The 23,783-nt window shown below is 48.1% G+C and overlaps 1 protein-coding gene and 1 pseudogene across 1 annotated transcript; both read right to left on the bottom strand.

Annotated features, from left to right (window-relative positions):
* Positions 1-1,650: 1,650 nt before the first annotated feature.
* On the bottom strand, positions 1,651-22,648 carry LOC136004435 (junctophilin-3-like). Its single transcript, XM_065660925.1, has 5 exons — positions 22,630-22,648; positions 22,052-22,097; positions 20,466-20,590; positions 14,441-15,360; positions 1,651-2,058 (listed from the first exon to the last, which is right to left on the bottom strand). The coding sequence occupies exons 1-5, from the start codon at positions 22,646-22,648 to the stop codon at positions 1,978-1,980; spliced, it is 1,191 nt and encodes a 396-aa protein (XP_065516997.1). The 3' UTR covers positions 1,651-1,977.
* On the bottom strand, positions 7,814-7,927 carry LOC136004519 (5S ribosomal RNA; annotated as a pseudogene).
* Positions 22,649-23,783: the final 1,135 nt, after the last annotated feature.

Genomic DNA, 23,783 nt, shown 5'->3' with positions numbered 1-23,783 from the left:
TAAAACAGAAGCGAAGCAAAGCTGAGTCCGCAAGTCAGGGCTCTACCAAACAATTCTGTATGTGTAATGTCGAGGAGGATTTGTTTCCTCCTTCCTCCCTCCAAATATACCTGTGGAAGGGATTCATCCCACCCTTGGGTTGCTGCCATGCTCACACCCCTTCTGCTGAACAGTGCAATTGGTTGAACTGAGGGTGGAATTTGGTCCCTGCATGTACCAAATCCCAAATGAAGCCATTTGAACTGTACCTGGTGGTGGTGGATCACTGGCAAAGACAATCTCCATGGTAGGAAAAGACGAGGAACCAGTACAGTAATTTTTGAGAAGCGAGGGGCTGTAGGCCGCTTCCAAGCAATTGAGCTAAGAATGCACTCGTGTGATGGGGACCGTGACAGCTCAGAACAGGGATGAGTATTCATATTATCATTGGGGACAGGGGAGGGGAGAAAATCAAGGCAGGCATATTACAAAGATGGTATAAACAAACAAATTAAGAGACATAGAAAAAAAGAAAAGAAAAATACATCCTTAGAGGCTGCCATTGCTAATGATATTTAGGGTTTTTGGTTTTTTTTTTTTTAATCTTTTTTATACCTTTTTTTTCCTGTTTTCTCTCCCTCTCTCTCTCTCTGATGTTTTCTGCTTTTTTCCTGTTTTTCTTTCCTTTTTTTTTTTTTTTTGTTTTTTTTTGGTGTTTTTTGTTTGTTTGTTTGTTTGTTTTTTATGGGGACACTTTGGAAGCTGGAATATACATCCTCCGTTACAAAGTGCAAAATACTACATGCTCAGAGCCCAAACATGATGTCTGAAACAGTCCACAGCAAGATGTAAGAGACAAACCCAACAACCCTCACCCTCTTTGGGACACGCTCCAGTGCTCCTCTCCAGATGCCTTTGAAGAACAGTTTTACCTTATTTTTGCTTTATTGTGTTTTATTGTTATCCAAAGCGAATCAGAATAGAGCCCCCTCTCCCCAGTCCCTCCCCACCAGTCTGCTCCCCGGCATCTCTGTTCACGCATGTGTTTGGGATGGGATGCTCACGTGGCGGTGAGCATGGCACAATGACCAGCAGCTATTCAATTTGTGTTGCTGAAGGTGCCTCCACGTTTTTTTGGGGGGAATCCAGGTAGATATTTTTATCCATGAGAAATTTGCTGTGAATTGAAAGTAGCAGTGGGTGGTTTTCCAGCCCTGCCACAGCGGGGAGCGGCCTGGGGAGGAGGAGTGAAGGCAGGAGGGTAGTGGGGCTGCTGCTTACACCTTGTGTTCCCTATTCCCCACCCCACCCCCTCCTTCACCCCAAGAAATTTAGCTAAGCACCAATTGCTGCTTTGTTTTAAAAATAAAAAACAAGTAACAAAATAGGGCCTGTTGCCTTTCTCCCATTTTTCGCAACCAGGCAGTGTTCATGCCTTCCCTGTGTTTTTCCTCCTTACAGCAATGCTTCTCCATTTGCGACGGGAGAAGGAAGAAAAGCCTGATTTTACTTTTCTCTCCCATTTATCATTAAAGCTGCTGTGGATTTCCCTGGGAAGCTCAACCTGGAGTATCCCAGGACCCGTACATCAAACAAAATCTCCCCATGGTCCCCTCATCTAGTCTCTACTTTGGGTTTCATTGTTGTTGTTCCAAATATATTTTTACAGGGTGAGGGGAAGGGAAATGAGGTTTTATTTTGTTGAGATTCCTTCTCATCCTTTCCCATGTTGGGGGAGCAGAGTGTTGATAGCATTTTGCCATGCCACACAGCATAGTGTTATACAAGCAAAGAATTTTGGCTAAAATCCAAAAAACATTACCCAGGAAAAAAGGCAAACTGTGAGTGAGACTCGATCGTTTGTTGTTCTTCTGTGAAAAGACTTGGAAATTGTTGTAGGACAGTTCGACTTATGTTTTTTCCCTTTTTCTTGTTGTTTGGGTTTTTTTCCCCCCATTCATACATGTAACTCATTTTTGCAAACAAGGCAGTCTTGAATTAGATGAAAAAGTTAATAAACAAAATGGCGACTCCAATATTTAGTAATATCACCATGGCTACCAGGATGGGAGCTGAGCCCTGGAAGAGAAAGAGAAGGAGAGGAGTTAGAAGGTGTGTTGAAATGTGGGAATCGCCGGGAGACGAGCTCATTAGATGATGACCGACAAGTCTCGTTTATTGCTAAGCAGATCGATACTTATATACCTTGCTTGCATGTTTATAGTTTGGTTACAGAGAGCTCATTGGCTTACAGCTTTTACATGTTACAAGATCATTGGTTTGTAGCTTCTACATTTTTGCAGCTACACCGTGCACCCCCCCACCATCCTCCTTCTCATGCACTTATCACTTAGTGTCCTTGGCTGTGATTGGTCATAGTATGTTGCTGTTTGCCGGTGTCCTTCATTTCCTCATTATCTGGTGTGAGAGGTTTGCACCATGTTCTACACAGATGTCTTGTTTCAGCTCGTTGATGGGAGCGTGACCTTTTGACCTTTTTCGACAAGCCAATCCTCCACATTGAAAGTCTGTCTAAGGCTGCCTTGGAGCAGGGTTGGGAGCTGTGCTGGGCCAAGGATACTGCAGGGCAGGCAGACCCTAAATGGCCCATTTACACCCTCAAGCAAATGATTCCACAGTGCTTGGAACCTTTGCTGAATTTTTCCATGAGGAAGGTGTGAATAAAGATCTCCCCCTTGGAGTTGGGCAAATAGTGGAAGCAGGGACTAAACCCAGATCCATTGCCCCTGTCCCTGGGACAATAAATAGGTTGCTCCTAGCTCTTTCATCCAAGCAAAGCATCCTCCTAAGGCAGCCTCCATTTCTGCAAAGGCAGACAAAATCCCTATCCTGGTTCACCAGAAAGGATCCAGGCTCTGCCAGAAGCCCCTTTGCTCCCTCCCCACACTGACCCATAGCCCAAGGCATTCTTGGGGCCTGAAGCGTCCCTGGCAACTCTGTCCCTCTTATCCCTGAGTGACAGCAAAGCTGCTGGACTCCTGCTTTTCTGAGCCACTTCAACAATTACTTTCCATCCATTTGCCTCAACAGACGTGTATACCTGCAAGTCTGGGGGCAGACTCTGTTTACTGTCATACATTAGCACAAATGGCATCTAAGTCCTAATGTGAGCTCCAGACCCAACATCTGCCAAGCAAACACCTGGATGTAGACTCACTGAATCCATTGATTAAGACAGCAGTTGCTTACGGGCGCCCCCATGTTATGCAGATCAGAAATCTGGACTTAAAAGAATAGCTGAAATCAGTTGGTGGCCAATGAAAAAGAAAATAAACTATTATATTGGATCATACAGTTGTTTGGGGATGGTTTGGAGGAGTCTCCAAGGACATTTCCCAGTAAACATGATTGCTTGTACAGGTATCCTGATAATGGCAAAAGTCAGGCTGGCATACGATGGTCTATGTTAAGCCACATTTTGGGAAAGCTCTAATAAACTTTCCTGAGGTTTATATGGACCAAATTAAGCTCCTGAGGACTATGTGGAAACCTTTGCAGCAACCTACACCACAGCTGGCCCATGTCAGACGCCCACCATAGGCCGGCTTGAAGCGATCCCCAGGAGCATGTTACCTTCCACTGAGCCTAAAGGCAGCCCTGACAACTTGTTTTGGGCATGATGAGTATGACTGTTGGACCCAGGACTGACAGAAAAGACCACTGCAGACAACCCTCCAATGCATCGTTCTGCAGAACACTGGTCAGAAAAACATCCACCCTGCCCCCTTGTCCCTGCCATAAAACATTTGCTGTCCTAAAGTGTTAACATGGTTTGCATCATGGTGAGCAAGCGCCTGTGCAGGTGAGGTGGTAGATATTTCTCAGAGTATCTAGTATCCTCATCTGTTCGTGCTGCAACAGAGCTGTGCCAGGTTTCATCACCTGGTATGGTATAAATGCTTTTCTCCACGCTCCTGTCCTAACAAAGTTCCTGTGGCTGTTGGGTTGGCATGGGGCAGGGTGGACGCCCTTTCTAACCAAGTACCACTCCGTAGAGATACTGGGGGGGGAGGGGGGGGGGAAGGAAAAAAGCTCCTTTATAGCCAGAGATGGTTTCTTTTCTGAGCAGGCTGATTCAGTTTGCATTTGGGAGTGGGTGGGAGTGAGGATGCTGGAGCTTGCTGGAAAGGCATATTTGTAGCTTAGCAACAGGGTCAAAGGAAGACAACCAAATGGAGGGATTGCAGAGAGCCTCTCCTGGCAGGCAGGTATCCAGACAATCCCTCTGCCTGCACCACACCAAACCTTTCAAAACCAGAACCTTCCCTCCCTCCCAGCCTTGCCACTGCCAAGCACTGCGATGCAGTGTGTTATTTACAAGGGGGGGGGGGGGGGGATATTAGCCTAGTTTCAGAAGATTATTGGGTTTTATGATTTTTGAGCTCTTGTTAATATAATAGCAGATTGCAAGTGATTATCATTGTCATTGTTTCTGTTGGCAGGGCACCACAGAGGCACAAAATGCATTTGGTTCCCTCCACCTTGCAGCCAGGGGAGTACTTAACTGCTCTCCCTCGTGATGGCATTAGCCTTGACCCGCTCGTCGTCTGATGTCCCCTGCCAAAGCAGTAGAGACCATTTCTGCCCCTGCTCTGCTCAGGCCACTGGATTGCTTCAACGCCATGAAGGAAGTTGTATACCAGCCCCCCAGATAATCTGGAGGCTAACAAAAGGCATAGAGCAGGACTGGCTGCCTAGTAATTCCCTGGTGTTTGAGCTTTGCCCTCACAGACACGGACACTTTGGGATGAATCTGTTGGGCTGATCGAGTTCACAAACCTTTGGTACTTGTGTTCAGAGGATGATGATGAGATGGTGTCCAGGGAGGGAGCATGTCCTTCGTTTATACACCAGTGCATCGAAGTTGTGCCCTCATCTAGCAAAATGGGGGAAGTCAACACACACATACCTGCCTGCATCAGCAGCAACTGGATTCCTGTGGACAGATGTTTTGCTCAGCTCCCTGATTCAGCCAGCACCTATTTACATCTCACACCCCCTGTTCAATGCAGGGGCAGGAGAAAATGCTTGTTTTGCCACTGCATATGTGGGGTCTTCCATATTTGCCAAAAAAAGCAACCCAGAAATAGGACGACCAGGGAGGGGAGGGGTCTCTGCAAACTGAATAGCTCAAATCCAGCTGTCTGACAACCTACACATTCTGCTTCATTTTTAGTTAACTCTTTTTAACCCCCTCTTCCCTGCACTAACTCCAACAAGGACTCTCCACTCAGCAATTGCAGGTACAGCTGCTCCCCCCAGCATATCTTGGCAGGGGCTGGAGTCTTGCCTGTGGCAGCTGGTGGATAAGCAGCTTTGTGACTTTGAAGCTTCCATTTTAGCTCCAATTATGAATCTTGCTGCACTTCTAAATGCTTATGGCTGGCTTATTTCTAACTTGTAAAGTCTTTGTGCCTGAACCTCTGCCCAGAGGAAACACTTGCCCTTCTCCCCTTTGATGGCAAGAATTTCCTGGGATATGTGTCATCTGTTTCTAAGAAGCGATTCCTGCTCAGTACCCAGGCAGAAGATGAATCACTTCTGGGTTTACGCTTCAGAAGAGATATTTTGCTGAGCACAGCCTGGCAATAGGTCAGTGAACTCCCTTTTACTGCAGTTACAGACAGTATTTTAGAACTAGCAGCTTTTACAACTCATCATGCCACATGCTAGCTCTATAACGTGAGCCATCCACATGTAGCGAGAAGAGCCATAGCCGTTGATTTGCAATTTTGCACGCCACTTTAGTAGTTCAGTGGTGCTTTATCTCATCTTTGGCCTCCTTGAGACTTAGAGAAGCCCAAAGAAAGCCCCAAGCCCTGCGGTATCTCAGGTTCTGGGGTGCTAGAAAGACAGAGGTCAAGCTGATCTTCTGAGCCTGGTGTTTGTGTGTCAAAGACAACAAGCAGCCTGCAAATCTTTGCTTTTTTATCTCTTTTTAGCCCTGAAATAGTAGTGCTAAAGCAGGCCGTCAGGAACTGCAGAGATTTGTTTAAAACACCCTGCCTGTCATTCGGGAGACAGGGCTCCACTGCGGAACACCGTGCTACCTTCCAGCACTGTGTCCTCAAGTCCAGAACCCGCTTCACTGGGAAACAGATGCCAGTTGGCAGCGTCCTCTCACACAATTTCAGCTGTCTAAATGTTAGACATCTAGTCTGTGCTAACCATCTAGGCTGTCTGTAGGCCAAGTGCTGTGAGATGAATTCCCCTCAGAATGGTTACCAGCCTGGCTCCAGGAAAGGAAAAATTAAATCAAGTTCTGGTGTGCTGAAGCATCATCCAGCATACCGGATGATAGCGAATTTCATCAGCAAAATGAGGCAACTCTGGGGCTGGGATTTTTTCATTTTATTTTTTATAAAAGATCCCTGGAGTCCTTCATAGGAGGAGAAAAACATCTGCCAAGGATGGGCCCAGTGATGATATACCAGTATCAGGTAGCTGAAAGGATACGTTTGTATCAGCAGGGATAGCCTTCAAGGACTTTCAAGTTTTCCTCCAAAGTTGGAAGAGAGTTGGAACATAGACCCAAACCCTAAGCACAAAAATGTAAATAAACCCTTGTTATGGCACAGAGGTAATAACAGCAATCGGAGCTGTAAAAGCAATGAGTGAAGGTTTCTTCCAGTCTGTGGTTTTTGGCACTCTGCAGCTCCAATGGTGGTTGCAGCTGAGCACCACCATTCCTGCCCCTCTGTATTGTTTGTTTTTATCCTTTAACTGTTGTGTTAAAGAAGTAAGAATGCTTTAACTGTTGCGTTAAAGCAGTAAGACTCAAGTCTTACTGGGAATACAAAGGGCAGCTGGTTTAAAAATACAATTGCAGCATAATTAATTTAAGCATTCATTATCTGTTATCGCAGGGTACAAGCTCTGCCTCTCTGCCATGGAAACCATAGCGCAGGTTACCTAGGAATCCCTCTGGGATCCTTTAAGTGTAATTACTAAGGACTTGGATCAGCAAAAAATATATATGCATTGTTTTCCAGCCTCAGCACTGCAGAAAGTGCTGAAAACTTAGCAGCTCTGTGACAGTTGTGCTGATTTGTCACAATTGGCAGGAACAGGCTGCTGTGAAACAGTTAAAGAGCATTTAGCAAAAGAAACATAAGGGATTCACTTTGCTTTCTCCAGCATATTGCAGCATCTCCTGTGACTCGAGGAAGGGAGCCCAGAAGATGCTGAATGTGCCCGTGTAAGAGGAATGGCACTTGATACCAGTGTGCTATTGAGGCACAGAAAAATCTGTAGAAAAGAAGTGGCTAAAGTAAACGTGAGTGTTTATCCCAAGCTGGGGTCTCTCAATGAATTGTTTTATCACCCCTGGTTCAGTCCTCACGTTACAGGTGCCTGCGTGGCCAGGAGCAAGCTCTATGTCTGGAGCTGTACATGTACGTGTGTTTTTAAGGTTTTTGGTTCTCCTGCAGTCAAAAGCTCACGTTCAACCTCAACTTCTCCAAAGCTAGAAGATGTGGAGTTGGGCTCAAAACCCTAAAATCAATCCAGGATGACAGGAGCAAAGTCAGCGAGGTGCTCTCTTCAGGTACATCATGGAATCATAGAATAGTTAGGGTTGGAAAGGACCTTAAGGTCATCATCTAGTTCCAACCCCCCTGCCATGGGCAGGGACACCACACACTAAACCATGTCACCCAAGCCCCATCCAACCTGGCCTTGAACGCTGCCAGGGATGGAGAACTCACAACCCATTCCAGTGCCTCACCACCCTCACGGTAAAGAACTTCTTCCTTATATCTAACCTAAACTTCCCCTGTTTAAGTTTGAAATAAAAAAAAAAAAAAAAAAAAAAAGACTACAGCATCCGGGATTCCCAGGCGGTCTCCCATCCAAGTACTAACTGAACCCTGCTTTACTTCTGAGATTAGACGAGATCAGGTGTTCCCAGGGTGGTATGGCCATAGGCCATACATCAAAGGATTCCTGAGAGTAAAAGGGTTTTAAAAGGACCCTGTCAAGTTAAACATCACGTTTCTCTCTGAACATAATTTACCTCATGTTGTTACTGGTAATGCCTGTGATGACTGTACATGAAAGAGATTAGAGGAAGAACAGTTTCCAATTATTTTTGCCCAAGGAAACTGTAGCTGCCCCATCCCTGGCAGTTTTCAAGGCCAGGTTGGACGGGGCCTGGAGCAACCTGGTCTAGTGTGAGGCGTCCCTGCCCATGGCAGAGGGGTTGGAACTAAATGACCTTAAGGTCCTTTCCAACCCAAACCATTCTGTGATTATATGATTCCATAATTTTAAAAAGAGGCAAGAGGACCACAGAGATAAGGCAAAAGGTTTAGTCCCAAGGAGGCTAACCACAAAAACATCCTCAGGCCCCTTTCCCAGCAGACTGGTCCAAAGGCAGATAGATGGAGAATCCCTGTGCATGGCATCGAGCCTGGTCTGAGATGCAGGTGAAGCTTCACAATTCAAACAGTGGGTGCCCGTTCAGGATAGAGGGAACAGCCAGCTGGTTCTTTTATCTCATTTTATACTCGTCCTGGGTTCAGCAGTACCAGTCATTTTTATCCTTCTTAGTAGCTGGTGCAGTGCTGTGGTTTTGACTTTCAGCCTGGGAACAGCGCTGATAACACCAATGTTTTTAGTTGGTGCTCAGTAATGTTTACTCTGACCAAGGACTTTCTGAGTCTCACGCTCTGCCAGTGAGGAGTGGAAGCTGGGAGGAAGCAGACACAGGACACCTGAGCCAAACTAGCCAAAGAGGTATTCCATACCACAGCACGTCATGGCCAGTATATAAACCAGGGGCAGTTACCCGGAAGGGCTAGATCACTGCTCGGGTCGGGCTGGGTATCGGTCGGCGGGTGGTGAGTGGCTGTATTCTCTTCCCTTGTTATTTCCCTTATCATTATTATTATTGGTGGTAGCGGTAGTGGTTTTGTGTTATACCTTAGTTACTGGACTGTTCTTATCTCAACCCATGGGAGTTACATTCTTTCGATTCTCCTCCCCATCCCTCCAGGAGCAGGGGGAGGAAGGGGGGGGGGAGTGAGTGAGTGGCTGCATGGTTCTGGGTTGCCGGCTAGGCTTAAATGGCGACAATACTCTTTAGGGTTAACTAACTTTTCTGAAGAAAACATTCCACCTCGAGGTCAGACCCTTCAAGAATAATCCCATAGCTGCTGGATAAGGAAGCATCCATCACCCATATCAGCAAGGCGGTGCCATTTTTGAGGCAAGTGACGTGCCATTTTTGGGGCAAGTGCCATGCCCCATCTCCCCCACCTTGCTCCACCAAAGCCCAGGCTGAGGATGCAGCCCTGGTACCCTCCCTTGGCCCAGCTCTGTTTGCACGGTGTGCTCCAGCAGAGGCTGTACTGGCTGCAGGTTGGCTGCCTCCTCCTCACTCTCCCCAGTGATAGCAGAACCTTCTCGGAATATATTGATGGAAAATATGCCCCTCGCGCAGTAAGCAAGCAAGGAAGATGCTGCAGCTGCTGGAATCCCTCCTTGCCTCCCCAGCGGGTACCTGGAGGTGGCAAGAGGGTCTCTCTGAGGCCCCATTTGCTGCAACTGTTTGCCCTGGTTTGTTTTCAGTAAGAGGCAGTACCGTTGGCAAAAGGCCGAGACCATGGAGATTTTATCCGACAGCATGTGACAATGGAAGACCATGTCAGGGGTGGCTGTGGTGCGGTTTTTTGGCTACTGCCAATTGGCTTTCTCAATTATATGAGACAGGGTGATTTTAAAGGGCCAAGTCTCAAGCCTACTCACATCTCCAGGGTGCCTTTAGTGAGGCCATAACATGTCCCTAGAAGTCTTCATCTAAATGTCCATGTTTGCTACTGCTAAATGAGGACAGCGGATTAATCAGGCTCCGTTCGTGCCTGAACACTGGCCCTTCTTGCAAACACGTTGAGGACCTCTGTACCTAAAGCACTTCGTTTCCCTTTTAAAAGCTGCAGATGTTCAGCACCTGTGGAAATGGAGATGTATTCTTCTGGATTTTTTTCCCCAACCCTAAAAATGTGACGTGTTTTGTGCTGACGGATAAAAGGGTTGCTGGCATTTTAGAAAGCCTCTTTCCTTTTCCAGTGTCTCAGCAATTCCTTTTTTCCTTTCCCATTTTAGATCTTCTCAAAGGCTCTAGGAACCTCTGAAGCATTCAGGCACAGGCTTGAGCTTTGCACCTCGTGGGCCTTTAAGACCAGAGAGGATGGTGATGTTCCCATAAAGTCCCTAAATCCAACAGCACCAACACTTCCTGGCGCGTCAGTTTCCATTTTCATCTGCCCAAACAGTGACAATTGATGTGGGCTTGTTTTATGCATGCAGGGGTCAGTGCACACAGAGACACAGAAAGATCAGGCGGCTTTAAATGTAATTTTAAAGCACTTGTATGACTGTAGTGTGAGCTTGATGACCCTGAAACCCCTAAGTCCCCTGACAGCTAACTCCAGTGCAGAATTTCATCAATGTTATTGAGTGCTGGCCTCACGAAATGACCTCAATTTTCAATTACTGATGTGCAACCCCAATGAAGGGGGGTTCTGGAAGCATCTTTTTATGGGACTGGTGAAAAATGACTAAGAACAATGTTCCCATAGCTCATATAGCAATCTATATGTCTGACTCCTCTACAGAGGTCTGCATCCCCACTGGGGCACACACTGCAAGAGGTTGGACTCCAAGGGACTCTACAGCCCATCCAGCCTTGTTTCTAAGATAGAAATCAAGACCAGTGATAATTTTAAGACTGCATTTTTGCAAGACCTGCATCCCCACCCCACTCCCATGAGCCCTGCCAGAGGTGTGCTTGCTCTCAGAGCAGGAGTTGGCACTCCAACACAGAGCCAGCCCACCAGCCTCACTGATGACATGTGTAGTGATGTGTTTTGGCATATTATTTTTAAAACAAGCTTAAGCTGTGAGGTTGACCTCAGCTCTGTGCAGTGATACTCCAGGTAGGGCAAAAATAGCCCTACTCAGCTAAAAGCATCCTTCCCGTTCATTGGCAGCACCTTTCTGAAAGAGCCCAGCTGTCTTGGAGATGAGAAATGCCCTTTCCAGGGAATAGCTTCACAGATGGCAGTGCTGTGGATCACAGGGAAGCAGGCTATTATGCAAGCTGAAACAGCGTGGGCACACACATGTGCACGCACATGCATGCACACAGCCAGACCTTCCCTGGAGCTGCAGGCTGGAGCCGAGCTGCGGGCTGGAGGCAAGCTGCTGGCAGTCCAAAGAGGAGGGGTATCTCAGAATAGCATGAGAAACAGGGATTTGGGGAAGTTGGGGAGCCTTAAGACCTGGAGCGTGAGGTTGCAGTGGGGTTTTTCGGCAGGACTAAGCATCTGAGTGCCCTGTGTCACTGAGTGTGCAACAAGAGAGGTGGATGTGGGACCTGTGGTATGAATCTTTCCCCTTAGCCTTCCCCTCCTCTTTCTCAGGGACTCACTATGCTCACCGGAGTATGAAAAGCTTTGAGGTCCTGCTGGGTACAGGCAAGGTTATGCCATTGGGCAAGAGGTTGGAACACAAATCACTGCACCTCCCATTCCTCTCCTACACCTCCATCCCCTACTCCTGTCCAACCACCCCTCACTGCCAGACCACTGGAACAAAACCCTGCTAGCACAGTACAACTCTTGCTAGAACAAATTGTTGCTGGCATTGTAGGTTATTTAAATCCACATATTATACCTTTCTCTGTATTATATTAGCTTCCTCCTAAACCTTCACCATCTGTTCCACCCTCAGTTATGAATGTGAGAAAACTGAACATGCTGCTTTACAGCTACAGCACTTTAAAAGCATGATGTGCATCCTAATGGCTTTTCTGTGTGCTTTTTCATGCAGGTTGTGCCCCTTTGTTAGTGCCTGGGATTCACTTGAAAGAAACACTAATGTTATGTTGCATTAGTGGCTATTTACCTCCAGCTCAAGCCCTCCTCCCCGGGTAGGAGGTTTATGTGTGATGGCTCCAGTGTGCAGGCTGGGGTCTGCCTGGGGAGAGACAGCAGGACTGCTCATGCCAGTGATCTCCCTGAGGAATGTGTGGCTCTCAGCAAGGAGAAATGGCGGTTTCATCCCTCCTTTGGGACCCTTGTCTTTCCCAGTTCCCTGCCGCCACACGAGGTCACGTTATAAGAGGTGCTGGACCATCTGTGAGTCCCACAGACTTCAACAGGGCTGATGTCTGTGCAATTACTGCTGCTGCTTTTCCCCTCTGAAAGCCTGTCAGGCTCCTAATGCTGCCTGTCATTTCTCACAGGCATCTGCTCTAGCAGGGAAGGACAGCCCGGTCTGGCCTCAGCACCTGCTGGTTTGCTCAGTGGTGTGTGCTCTGGACTGGCTTCTCTTGGAGCAATGTTTTTTTCTGGACTGGCAATCTGTGTCCTACAGTGCAGTCCACCAACAAACACACTGTGTTCAGCTCTTCTTTAATGCTGTGTGAGTGCTTTTGAGCCTGCGCTGAAGCTTGCAAGATGAATAGGAAGCTGGAAAGCTACAGGGCTCTGGCTGTGTGTGTGGGCGATTTATCCACAGCCATGGTAGGGAAACTGTGGCAGATCTGTAGTTTAGTCCTTCCTGCGTCCCGGCTGCTCACAGGCTGCAGATGTCCCCACTCCCTCCTCTATCTCACTTGTTCTCTCTCATCCCTTGTCTGCATCTTTGCTCTGCCAGCAGCTGGAGGAGCAGGGATGCTGTAGGGATGGCAATGGTGATCACGCATTACAGACCATGATGCTTTCTAGCCCAAACTTTCATCATGACTGACAAATGTCACTTCAGTTTCATGATCCCTGTCTCCCAAGCAACCAAGCATCATCTTCTGCTGCTCTGACAGGGAGATTTAGTTCCTTTCTTCTGCCAGAGCCTGATGTGCCACCACCTGAGAGTTACAGATTTTTCCTTTTGCTTGTGTAGGTCTGGCCTGGGCTTTGGGACATCCAGAAGCACAGGATCCCTCCTGTGATCCCTCACTGACTCAACAAGGGGCAGTTTGGAGTGGTGGTGGCTTCCTCACTGCTCCCCTCAGACTTCCATAACCTCCCCTAGCAATAACAAACCAATGGGGAGAACAAGTGAGGACGCTGCTCTCAATGTAAGTCCAGGAATCATCAAAAATCAGGGCTGGAGAGGATCTGAAAATCACACATCTCAGCCTTTTCCCAAGGCAGGTTTAGCTCTGACCAAGTTATATCTGAGCTACAGATGTCCAACCAAGTCTTAGACCACCTCCTCCCTCCCTGCCACCACAGCCTCCCCATGCAATGTAGCCCTCAACTCACTAGTAATGGCTAATGGGTAACCACTACCACTAATGCTTGAATGCAAGCCCATTAATTCTGTTCATTGAGAATGGATTGTTCCCTTCCACTTTGCAAGCAGCTGCTTTATGTGTTTGAAGATCGCTGTCTCCTCTTCCCTAGCCTGAGCCTCCAGCAGCCAGTTGGTAACACCCAACATGACCTTGTCACTCCCGAAATGAAGAGCCCCACAAGCTATGCCCTTGCTTGTGCTCTTCACAGTAGAGTGATAGTACAGTATATAGATAGTACAGATGTAGATAGTATAGTTGATAGATGGCTGTAATATCCTCTACCACTGATCTGCAGGGCTCCAATAACCCACTACCCTTTCTGTACTTGCCCACTGCTTTCCCTTCCTAGGTGTCCTTCCCAAATTGCATCCTCTTGTCTACAGTTTGCCAAGACCCTTTTGCATTGCATCCCCCCATTGAGGGGCTTGTACCTGCTCCTGGCTCACATCCACACACCAAAACCCCTGAGCATCATGCAGATCAGTACAAGAAACCTGAGCAGTGGTCAACTCAGGAACACCACTTTGCAACGTCCCCTGCTCTGTGACCATGGTTTCTTCCTCCACCCGGGTCAGGCCTCCGGTACAACATGGTAACAAAGCCACTGCTTCAGCAGTTGGTGCCATCACATAGCAGAAGAGCAACTGAGGAGAAGAGGAACTGTAAGTTCATGCAGTGCCCAGCTACCAGGATTTAAGCACTGATGTTGCAACAGGGTCATGCCACACTCTTGGGCCAGCATGAAGTTCTGTTGCCATAACTGAACCTCAAAGCAGCATCACCAACACGTTTCCTACTCCTGCAGTTTTTCCACCACGTGAATGCTCAAAATCCCAGTAATCATGTATTCTTATTGCTGGCCCCAGGGCTGGGTTGCAAAACAAACTCAAACTTGCTACTCACTTCCTCCAGTGAAAAACCTGATGCTCCCATCAAGACATTCTGCAGAGAAAGCCTCCCAGCACATGGTATTATGCAGGATAGAGAAGGGAGGAGTGGGGATTCAAGGCACAAACCCAGGATAACTGGGAGGCCAGCTCTGCTGGCAGAGCAACCTCCCTTTCTGCACCACTGCACCACCACAACAGCTCTGCACTGAGCTTCTCAGACAGATGTCAACACGCAATTTCACCTACTTACTGTGCTGGATTTGAGCACATCCCTGTTGTCTTCTTCAGATTCTAGTGCAACAGGTAAAGATTTCTGTGGAGGGGAGAAGGTTAAGTCCCACCTTAATAGCCGAGGTTCAGCTTTGTCCCCAAATCTCAGGTTTTCCAGTTTCTGCACCGTGGGCTCGGCAGAGGAAGCTGGCCCTAAATTTTCTTTGTTCTGGGACTTAGCCCTCAGTCTCTGAACCCCGTAGCCCCGGTCTTCCCCACGGTGGTCATCAGCCATGCTCCTGCAGGGTCCCCCTTTGCTATAGTGTCTTTTTTGGGTATGAATTTCTTGCATATAAGAATCCATCCTCACGAGGGGCTTCATCTCCATCTCGTAATTGCTCATCTTCTCCTCGTCTAGCTCAAGCAGTTTGGAGCTCCCTGAGCTGTGGCTGTGGGACCTGTGATGGGAAGTCCATGAAATTGTGGCTGGGGAATCTGTCCACCTCTCTCTTTGCTTGTGGTTGGAGGCCGAATGTTTGTGCCCTCCACTCCGACCTCTGTACTCTTCAGGGATGGAGGCTGATCCCAGCTGACCGCTGCGCAGTGTCACGCTTCTCATGCCACGAGTCCCACTGACCTTCTCTTCGCTCCAGCTGTTGGGTCGCAAGTAATCCCCGCCACGTCCCTCCAGCAACATCTGGATCTCCCCACCCCTCTCTTCATCCACTGAGACCTGCCTGGAGAACTGAGAGCTCTTGTTCCCGCAGGAAGGACCCAGGGGTGGCGTGGAGGAGGGACTGGCAGGGAAGCTCTGCAGTGGGCTGTCATCTGGAGTCAGGTCAGACGGGGTAGTCCCTTTGCGGTACAACTCAGGGCTCTCTTGTTGGAGAGGCGTCCCGGTGGAGAGGACCTCAATTTCATCACTCAAGTTCTGGTGCTTCGGTCTCTGGCATTCGAGCCCTTTTTGTGTAGTCATTAAGTGAAAAGAGAGAGGGAGAAATGCAACAGGATTATTTCTATTCTGTGCGCACCCACCAGGTTTTTCATGTCAAAGAATAGGGCTGAGAGTGTTGGATGGCAGGGGAGCCATGGGGCAAGATCAGGACAACAGCAGTACAATAAACAGCTTCTGCTACTAGACCGAGAGAAAAGTCATTGTTGGTTTTGCACCAAACCTGATATCACCCCCAGCATCTGCAGAGCAGCATGGTGCTCTGCAGCATGGGAAATAGTTTGGCATCAGCTGCTGGCATTGTCAAGACAGAAGCATTCTGCACTATGGTAGTGATTCTCCACCACTGCTAACCCAAGGGCTACCAAGCCTTTTAGAAACCACCTTTAGAAACCTGCTCCTTTAGCCCCAACAGTTCTCTACACCCCTGCTGCCGGTAGGCACCCTGCTTGCTTGGGGACATGCGTGAAGGACCACAGCCCCAGCAAGGTGCGGAAGCTGCTTACAATTCAGAGCTGCTGGGAGCCCTGTGCCCTACCTGTGCTCTGCCTACAGCCCTGCTTTCCTTGGCAGGTTGCAGGTATGGGCAGCTTGCAGACCCACTTGAAAGCAGCCTGTGCTGTGGCAGCACAGACAGCTACATGGCATGCAGTCACTTTAACCCTGCTAAGGGTGTTTGTTAAGATGATTTTTGGAGACCGCCTTTTTCCATCAGTTCCCAGTCCGCAAGCATGAAAAGGGAAATCTGAGATGAACCCATGGCTCATGCTCTTGTGTTCTGGATGCTACTGGGATCACCCCACAGCCCACAGCCTTCACACCTCTCCCTGGACAGGAAATGCATTGGCTTTGTGGCTGAGAGGTAAAGAATCTCACCTCAAAGTTTTCACAGGAAGATGGTCTCATCTGGGCAGATGTGCAAGCCTCCCATTAAGAACACTCCCCCCAAACCATATATTGAACAGCTTTCCTGCCCCAGACACGGACATTTTCCCACACAGTTCTCTTTGCTGGATGTGATGGAGAGCACACGGGTAACCATGCCTCACGTGTTCAGGCAGGAACAAGGTAGCACATTCAGGGCTACGTGAATACAATATACACTCTCATCCTTATTTCACTGTGCTGAATACAGTTCATCCCCTTTGAGCCCAGAGTACACCCCAGACAATGTCTCCCTGGGGACAGGGACTTAGAGAGTGTCTTCTGCTGAAGGTGACCACCTGGCAAAAAAACATGTAGCTTCTCTGGACAATTAACAAAAGCTGCAACTTATCATTGATCAAATACTAAAGTGTTTCAAGGGGGTACAAGCTAATAGTGTTAATTCTCATTTTACCCTCTCAAGGCATAGTTGTTCCATCTAAAGACATGATAAATTACGTGAATAATTTGATAAATATATTAACTGCCTAATGCCCCTGAAATGCATCTAATTGCAATTGCTATGGCTAAACAAGAAATAAGTATCAAAAGGAAAGAACTCAATTTCTTACCATGGTTTAAAAGTAAATGCTCAGAAGCTCCTGTTCTACTCTCTACAGTCCTGCTGAGTAATTTTCTCTATCGCATCTTTTTGGGCTGCTGCTGCCGCTGGTACATGCCTTTGCCTGCAGCCGCCCCCTTGTCCCACCACACTGTGATTTAGATACATACAGGGAATGCAGGGAGTGTGGGGATGGATGTCCCCATGGAAGCACTCATACGGGAAGTAAATAGTAACAAGGCTGCTTGGAAATTTCCCACTGAAGCAATTTCTTGATGGGAAATTATCTCTTAATGACTGTCTTTTGTCTTATTATTTTCTACAGAAAAGTTTGTGTTTTGGGACAATACTCATATTTCAGTCTTAGTTTGTTCCCTGTGTTCCTGTTTGTGGGAGACTGAAACTCCTGAGATCTATCTGGGGCCCCCAAGCAATACTTGTACTAGTGGGAAATTGTCATGAAGGAGAAAGGTGGAGTTCACCCTGTCTGGAGTTCAACTGTCTCGGCAAAAATACAGACTTGTTTTTTTTGGCTGTTTTTCAGATATTCCTGTTTCAGCCACCCTCCAATATCACAGATGGGAAACTGAGGCAGGGAAGGAATAAATGGTTTCATATGAGAAAGGTGTAAAGCCAGCTACCAAAACGGACACACCCAAGACTTAGGGTGTCCCTGTTTGTCTCAGGCTTTAACTGATCTTCCCTAGTTCAGTTCTCCAGGGCTCTTGCTGGAGCTGCAGGGACTTGAAAGCTTCCCTCCAGCTCCAATGACCCCAAAGCTGATCTCCAAAAGCACAACCAGCCACAGCCTCGCTGCACCCACTGCTCCTGTGCCTTCTCACTAATCTTCCCAGGTCCGCCAAGCCCCATGACAGAGGCAGGAAAGCCCAGTGATGCTTCAGCATCCTCCTGGAGACCCACACCAGGGACCATGTTATTGCGAACCATCACATCCTAAATCTTCCCCACCCAGACCTGCAGTGAGCTGAACAGGTTCTCTTCTGCTTCCCCCTGAGTTCTGCAGCCCCTGGCTGTAGCTTGGGGAGGAGCAGGGGCAGCAATGCTGGGGCATGGCTGCTGCTCCAGCCCCAGAGCCCCACAGGGATGCAGGCATTTCCTTGCAGAAGAACTCAACAGATGCATGGTGCCATCTTGCCAGCTTTTGACACCCGAGGATGTGCAACAATTCTTCTGAGCTAAAATTAGTCATGGAGCATGTGATGTTCCTGGAAGAACGGTTGTGAGAGCGGGAAGGAGGATGCAGAGCACCAAATCTGGATTTCCAGCAGGACTGAGGCAGCCACGCGTGGCCACGTCATCATCAAAGCCAAGCACATACCCCTGAGGACCCACATATGGGATTGGGGATCAGTGCTGAGCTCCTGCCTCTGCCACCAACATGCTGTTGTCACCTTGGGGGAGTCACTCCACCAGCAGCAGCTGACCCCACTGGCAGCTGCAACCAGGGTCATCCGGCAGAGCCAGGACCAGGGAGGCACAACCACAGCAAGCATGATGGGTATGTGGAAGATCCCTGCAGCAGAGACGGAAAACCACAGGGGGAGGGTGATGCAGGTTACTGAGCAGGGATATTCTTGGCTTTTGCAAGTAAAAGCCTTGCAGCACTGCTGTGGCATGTCTGGGGTTGCTGGAGCCAGTGCCCACAGGTCTGGAGTCTGTGTCTGTTTAAATAGGGGCTGTGCTGCAAGGATGATATGGGCCAGGATGCCTGCGGGCCTGATGGTGAGGTGGGCATCAAATCCCCTGCGATGCTGTTAAAGTGAGTGGCACACAGAACCCACAAAACCTTGTAAGGTGGGCACATCCAGCACCTGTGCTGCTGTGTAAAGGGGATGGCAGGCAGTGCCTGCAGCGCTGTGCATGGTGGGCATGTATAGCCCCTGCAAGGACATGCAGCATGGTGTCAGCTCACCCCATCCCTGCTGCAGCTCCTCCCAGCCTGAGGTTATGGGGTCTGTGGGGTGGTGCAGCTTCTCACAGCTATTATCTGTCTGCCTGACTTGGTCTGCAGGCATTCCCAGGTTTCCCAACACATCTTGGATGGTGTATTTGTTTTTTAATGTGCTCTAAGTGGAAACTCCTTCACTCACACACAACCCACCCAGACACAAGCACCAGAAACACAAGCCCCAACACAAGTCAAGCACCATATCCCGGTCTAGAAGCTAGTAAAAAGTATATTACCTAAAAATATCTTTTCAAGAGGTGATTTAAAACCAGCAAAGTCTCTTGGCAAGAGGAAATGGAGATGAGGAATACCTCAGGGCTGAAGAAGCCCCTGGGACTGCACAGCCCTGCGAAAACACTCAGATCTCGATATACAAATTGGACCTCTGCAGGAGGAGAAATGCCGAGGGGTGTTTGAACAGAGCTGCACCTTCTTCCAGAGAGCAGAGCTGTGTGGAGCTCTGCATCTTCTGCTGGGGGGATGTTTGAGCCCCTGAAATGCCCATCTGCATGTGGCCATGTCCTGGAGGAGGGTTTTCCACCCACCCCCCACCCCCCCCCCACCCCATCTCAGGCAGGTTCCTGGCTGGAGCCAGACCTCAAACCTTGTCTGGCTCATTACTGCTGAGCCATGGGATGCCCCTAGACACCCCCTGCAACCTCCACAGTGAGTTAAGGACTTGTGCATGGGCTGGCTGGCCCAAAAGATGCAATGGGCCCTTTTCCCCGGCCTCAGGAAATGGCACCAACATGAGTCAGCAGCACTAGGCCCTTGATCAGTTAAACCGAATGAGTAATCTTCAGTTAAAGAGCTGGAAGGGGGAGAAAATAATGATAGACACCTCCTAATGAGGGTTCAGTGCAGAAAACCTTCTGAATAAAACCATTCACATAGATTAATTACTATGTGAATTATTGCTGGGAGGACTTGGAGCTTTCCACTCCCACTCGCAGCAGCCCCTCTCGCTCCCAGATAGGCGCAGCCTTCGTGGGGTGAATCCACCCCGTATACCCACCGGCTGCAGACCCCCGCCTGACCATGGCTTTGCTTTGGCTTCCTCCTCCCTGAGCCTTTGCTGAGCCTGAGCTTCTTGTCAATGAGCAAAAATTAAGACAAAACAGCAAGAAATGTTGAAGATGATGGACGGAAAGAAGAGCCATCAAGCAAACCTCAAACACACATTTCCCCAGCACCTTCGCAACTGATTTGCATGCTCAAGGGATGGATTAGCTACCAATACATGGGAAATCAGGAACCATAAAAGCCATGGAGGTAGAATCAGTGACTGCCTCTGGGATCATTTGTCTTTGAATTTTGCTTTCAGAGCTCTTGCTGGGTTTTTTCTGTGCAATCGTCAAAGACTATGAATTAAAAAAATTTGGTGTGAAAAGAGGAGATCCCTGTAACCACAGGACTGCACAGGGTGGAAGTGCTGAATATTGAAAGCCTTGTGTTAATACCTTTGAAAACTGGTGTTTTGGGGCAGTTTCCTACCCCAAGAGTCCAAGTGAGGACTGGGAGCTGCAAGCACAGATGGAGCCTCCATGTAGGGCTCATTTCTGGGAGTTTTGGGTCTCTGCATGGCTAAGCAGGGTAGAGAGTGTCACGGGGCAAAAGCCACATCCATGGGGCTGGCTGGCATGACAACACGCACTGACCATTTTCCCTGTGCTGGAAGGAAGGTGAAAACTCTTTGGCAGTAATCCTGGCGATCCGTGCTTCCTCCTGAGCTCTCTGTGCCGCTGTCACAGCTGCCTCTGCCTTGGCCCTGGAGTGAGAGGTCCTGCAAGGCAGAGAGACAAGGACCACATTAGGAAGCTTCCCTCTGCAGATCAAGGCATAGAGAAACGCAAAGTCCCCCCATGAAACCCCTTTGCTCCGATGCCCTGTGATGGAGGAGCCACTGCTGGTAGCTGGGGCTTCTTGGAGAACAGGTGATGTTACATCAACATGTTCATGAGCCGCTTCTCAGTCTGCAAATCACCCAGGTGGTTTGGAAATAGGGGCAGGTTGCTTTGTTTCCTTGGGGATGCATCACCTTGAAGCAGGCTGGTGCCCTTCATCATGCATCCCTCTGTCGGGACCTCAGCCTGGCAGATATCTGTAGCCTCTGGGCCTGAAGACCTGAATTTAAAGATGGTGGTTTTTTTCTTGTAACCAAACCCATTTGGTTTTGGATGAAAAAGCAAAGATTTCCACCCCCACCACCATGTTCTGCATAAAATGCTGAATGTAAATACAAGCGGGGTTTGTCACCAAGAGCAGAGGTAGGAGCGGGGTCTTGCCATCAGTACCACCTCCACCACCCCTTAAAACAGCTTGGCAGAGGGGTTGGGCTGGGTGATCTCCGGAGGTTCCTTCCAACCCTAATGATTCTGTGATTCTGTTATCAAGGCATTGTTTTTCACCTGGACAAGTGACTGTTCCCTGTACTCACCCATTACCGACTATTTCCCTGACATTCATGATGGATGGTATTTCATCACTCAAGATCTACACCCTCTTATCCAGCCCCTCTACAGTGTTCCTGTGAACAACCTTTGGAGGCTGGTTTGCCCCTTCCCCTTAGCTTAGCTGTCAAAGCCCTTAAAAAAAAAATACCCTTTCCTACCTACCCTTGTGCAGGCAGAATTATAAATAGCTCTGTTGATTTCTTTTCCCTCCAAAATCAAACTCTCCATCTCCTTTAATTTTTTTTTTTTTTTCTCTGCCACTCTCTGAATTCCCTCAAATTTTTCGACATCTGCTGGGAGAGGAGTGCCATTTCTGACAAGCTCCTATAAATGGAAAATAGGGCTAGTAATGTGACTACCATTGCATCATGCAGCACAAGCCAGGGATATGGAGCTAGGTGTGTGCATGCCTGTGTGCTGTCACCTCTTTGAGCCTGGGCAAGACGTCTGGCCCCTGCTCCTGGAGTTGACCTGTCACTTGTTTTCAAGTGCTGACAAGTCGGTTTTGCTCTAACAAATGCTTTATTTATATAATTCGCCTGCTTTGGAGTAGCTGAGGGATCTATCAAAGGTGGTGGAAGGGCTGTGGTGATGCTGTTGCAGGTCCTGCAGGTCCTCCATGACTGATGTAACCAAAAAATTGGGTTTAAATGCACTCACTCTGCTCAACACTCACACAGGCCATGCTCCCCTCTCCAGCATTCATCATCTCCCCTTTTTTTCACCAAAATAGGTCAAAATCACCATCCCTGGGGGATGGATGGATGGATTTGTATCCTTGAAAAACTCACTCCAGAGACTTCTGGACCAGTTCACCTCTGTGGACTCCAAGACCAGCTCAGGAAGAGCAGCAACTTGGGGCTTTGGTGCAGAAAGAGTTAAATTCAATCACATTAATTAAGCCATCTCCAATCTAAAACATACTCAATACCCACAAAGCAAATGTAATGCTGAGTGCTGCGCAGAGGCACAGCAGGATTAATTGCTTGTAATGCTCTCTAAGATGCTTGAAGGAGACGCACCGTCAGAGTGAAAAGCAGAATTATGTTGATCTATATGTTGCATAATAGAAGACATAAGTATTTCCAAATAAATGCAAGTAATCCAGTGAGTGCTCGCATGACATCATTGTCACATCCTAATTTTAACAGCTGTCTCCTCTATACATGCCTGTTGCTCATAGCCTGTGCTATATCTTAATTCCCCTGTTAACTGTTTGACATAAATCTTTGCCGGACTGAAACGCCATCCTGGAAACCACAAAATAAGGCTGGATCCTTCCCTATGTATTCATCACAGCTGGAGGAGGATGCTGGGGATGCTCAAAGGTGGGAGGAATTAAACAGATCCCCTTGCATCACTCCATTACCTCCAGTGGTGTCCTCCATCCTGTGATGAGCCCACTGTCTTGTTTGCAAGAGCACAGTGCTCCTCTCATCTTATCTGAGCTGATGAAAAGTTGCACATCTGGAAGGTGCTCATCTGGGTTCCTTCTGCCACTGCTGATCTGGAGGAGGGTGTTTTGTCAAGGATGGGGCTGGGAAGAGCCATAAGGGTGATGGTAAGGTGTGGTTTATAGATCTTGAGACCCAAGGGTCTGGTCTGGGTAGGGGCAGAGTCCATGCTGGGTCTGGCTTGGAATATTTTTCTTATGAATTTTTTGCCAAGCCAACTTATCAGAGGATTACCAGGCAAATGGTCAAACTGGCAAGAAGAGCTGGCAGGAGGCAGGGAAAAAGTGCAGCCAAATTTCTGTAAATCTTTGCAGATCACTTGTGATTTGGCCAGAACTGACAAGGGAAAGGATAATACCTGCGAGTGATTCATAATGTCAACTTTATCGGCTCCAGCTAATCTATAAGAAGCTGGAATAGCCTGATTTGCAAGGAAGAACTTGGCTTTTTAGGAATGCCAACAGCTACTCTGGCCTGGCTTTGTGTGAGCAAGGAGCTGGTGCAAGGGCTTCTGCTGCAAATACAATGCTCAGGAACAGTTTAGCCAAAAAGGGGTGAACTCTAAGCAAAATCTGTGGCACTTGATGGTTTCAGGAAAAAAAGAAGCAAAATTAAAACCAGGCAAGGCTTGAGTGGTGTTTAGATTAATGGACCATTTTGGCAGAACAAGTGGGACAAACTGCTTAAAAATTAGGCTGTAAATTAGAGCGAATTTACAGAACACCAGTAACATCCCTGAACAGAGATGGGGCTGTTTGGGAGTTGTAAATGTGACACTTATAACTGCACCTGGTGTCACAAGAAACCTGTTTCTTTTCTGAGTCTGTCTCCTCTATCCAGCTTTGTTTGAGTGCAGTGATGGACAAGCTTGAACCAGATGAAGGACTTGCCATCCTTATTCCTTTCTTTCTTGAATCCCTGTATGAAAAATATGCTCTTCTTAAATTAAAAATAGGTAGCAGACTGAGCAAAAGTATGCTTGGGGCCAAAGGAAGCTATGTCCTGAACTCAGAGCGAAATCTGCATTACTTGTGGTTTAAATGTGAAAAAGCATCATTCAGGCAAGATT

Source organism: Lathamus discolor, chromosome W, assembly GCF_037157495.1.
Source record: "Lathamus discolor isolate bLatDis1 chromosome W, bLatDis1.hap1, whole genome shotgun sequence".
Lineage (NCBI taxonomy): Eukaryota > Metazoa > Chordata > Aves > Psittaciformes > Psittacidae > Lathamus > Lathamus discolor.
This window is presented reverse-complemented; position numbering and strand designations above follow the sequence as displayed.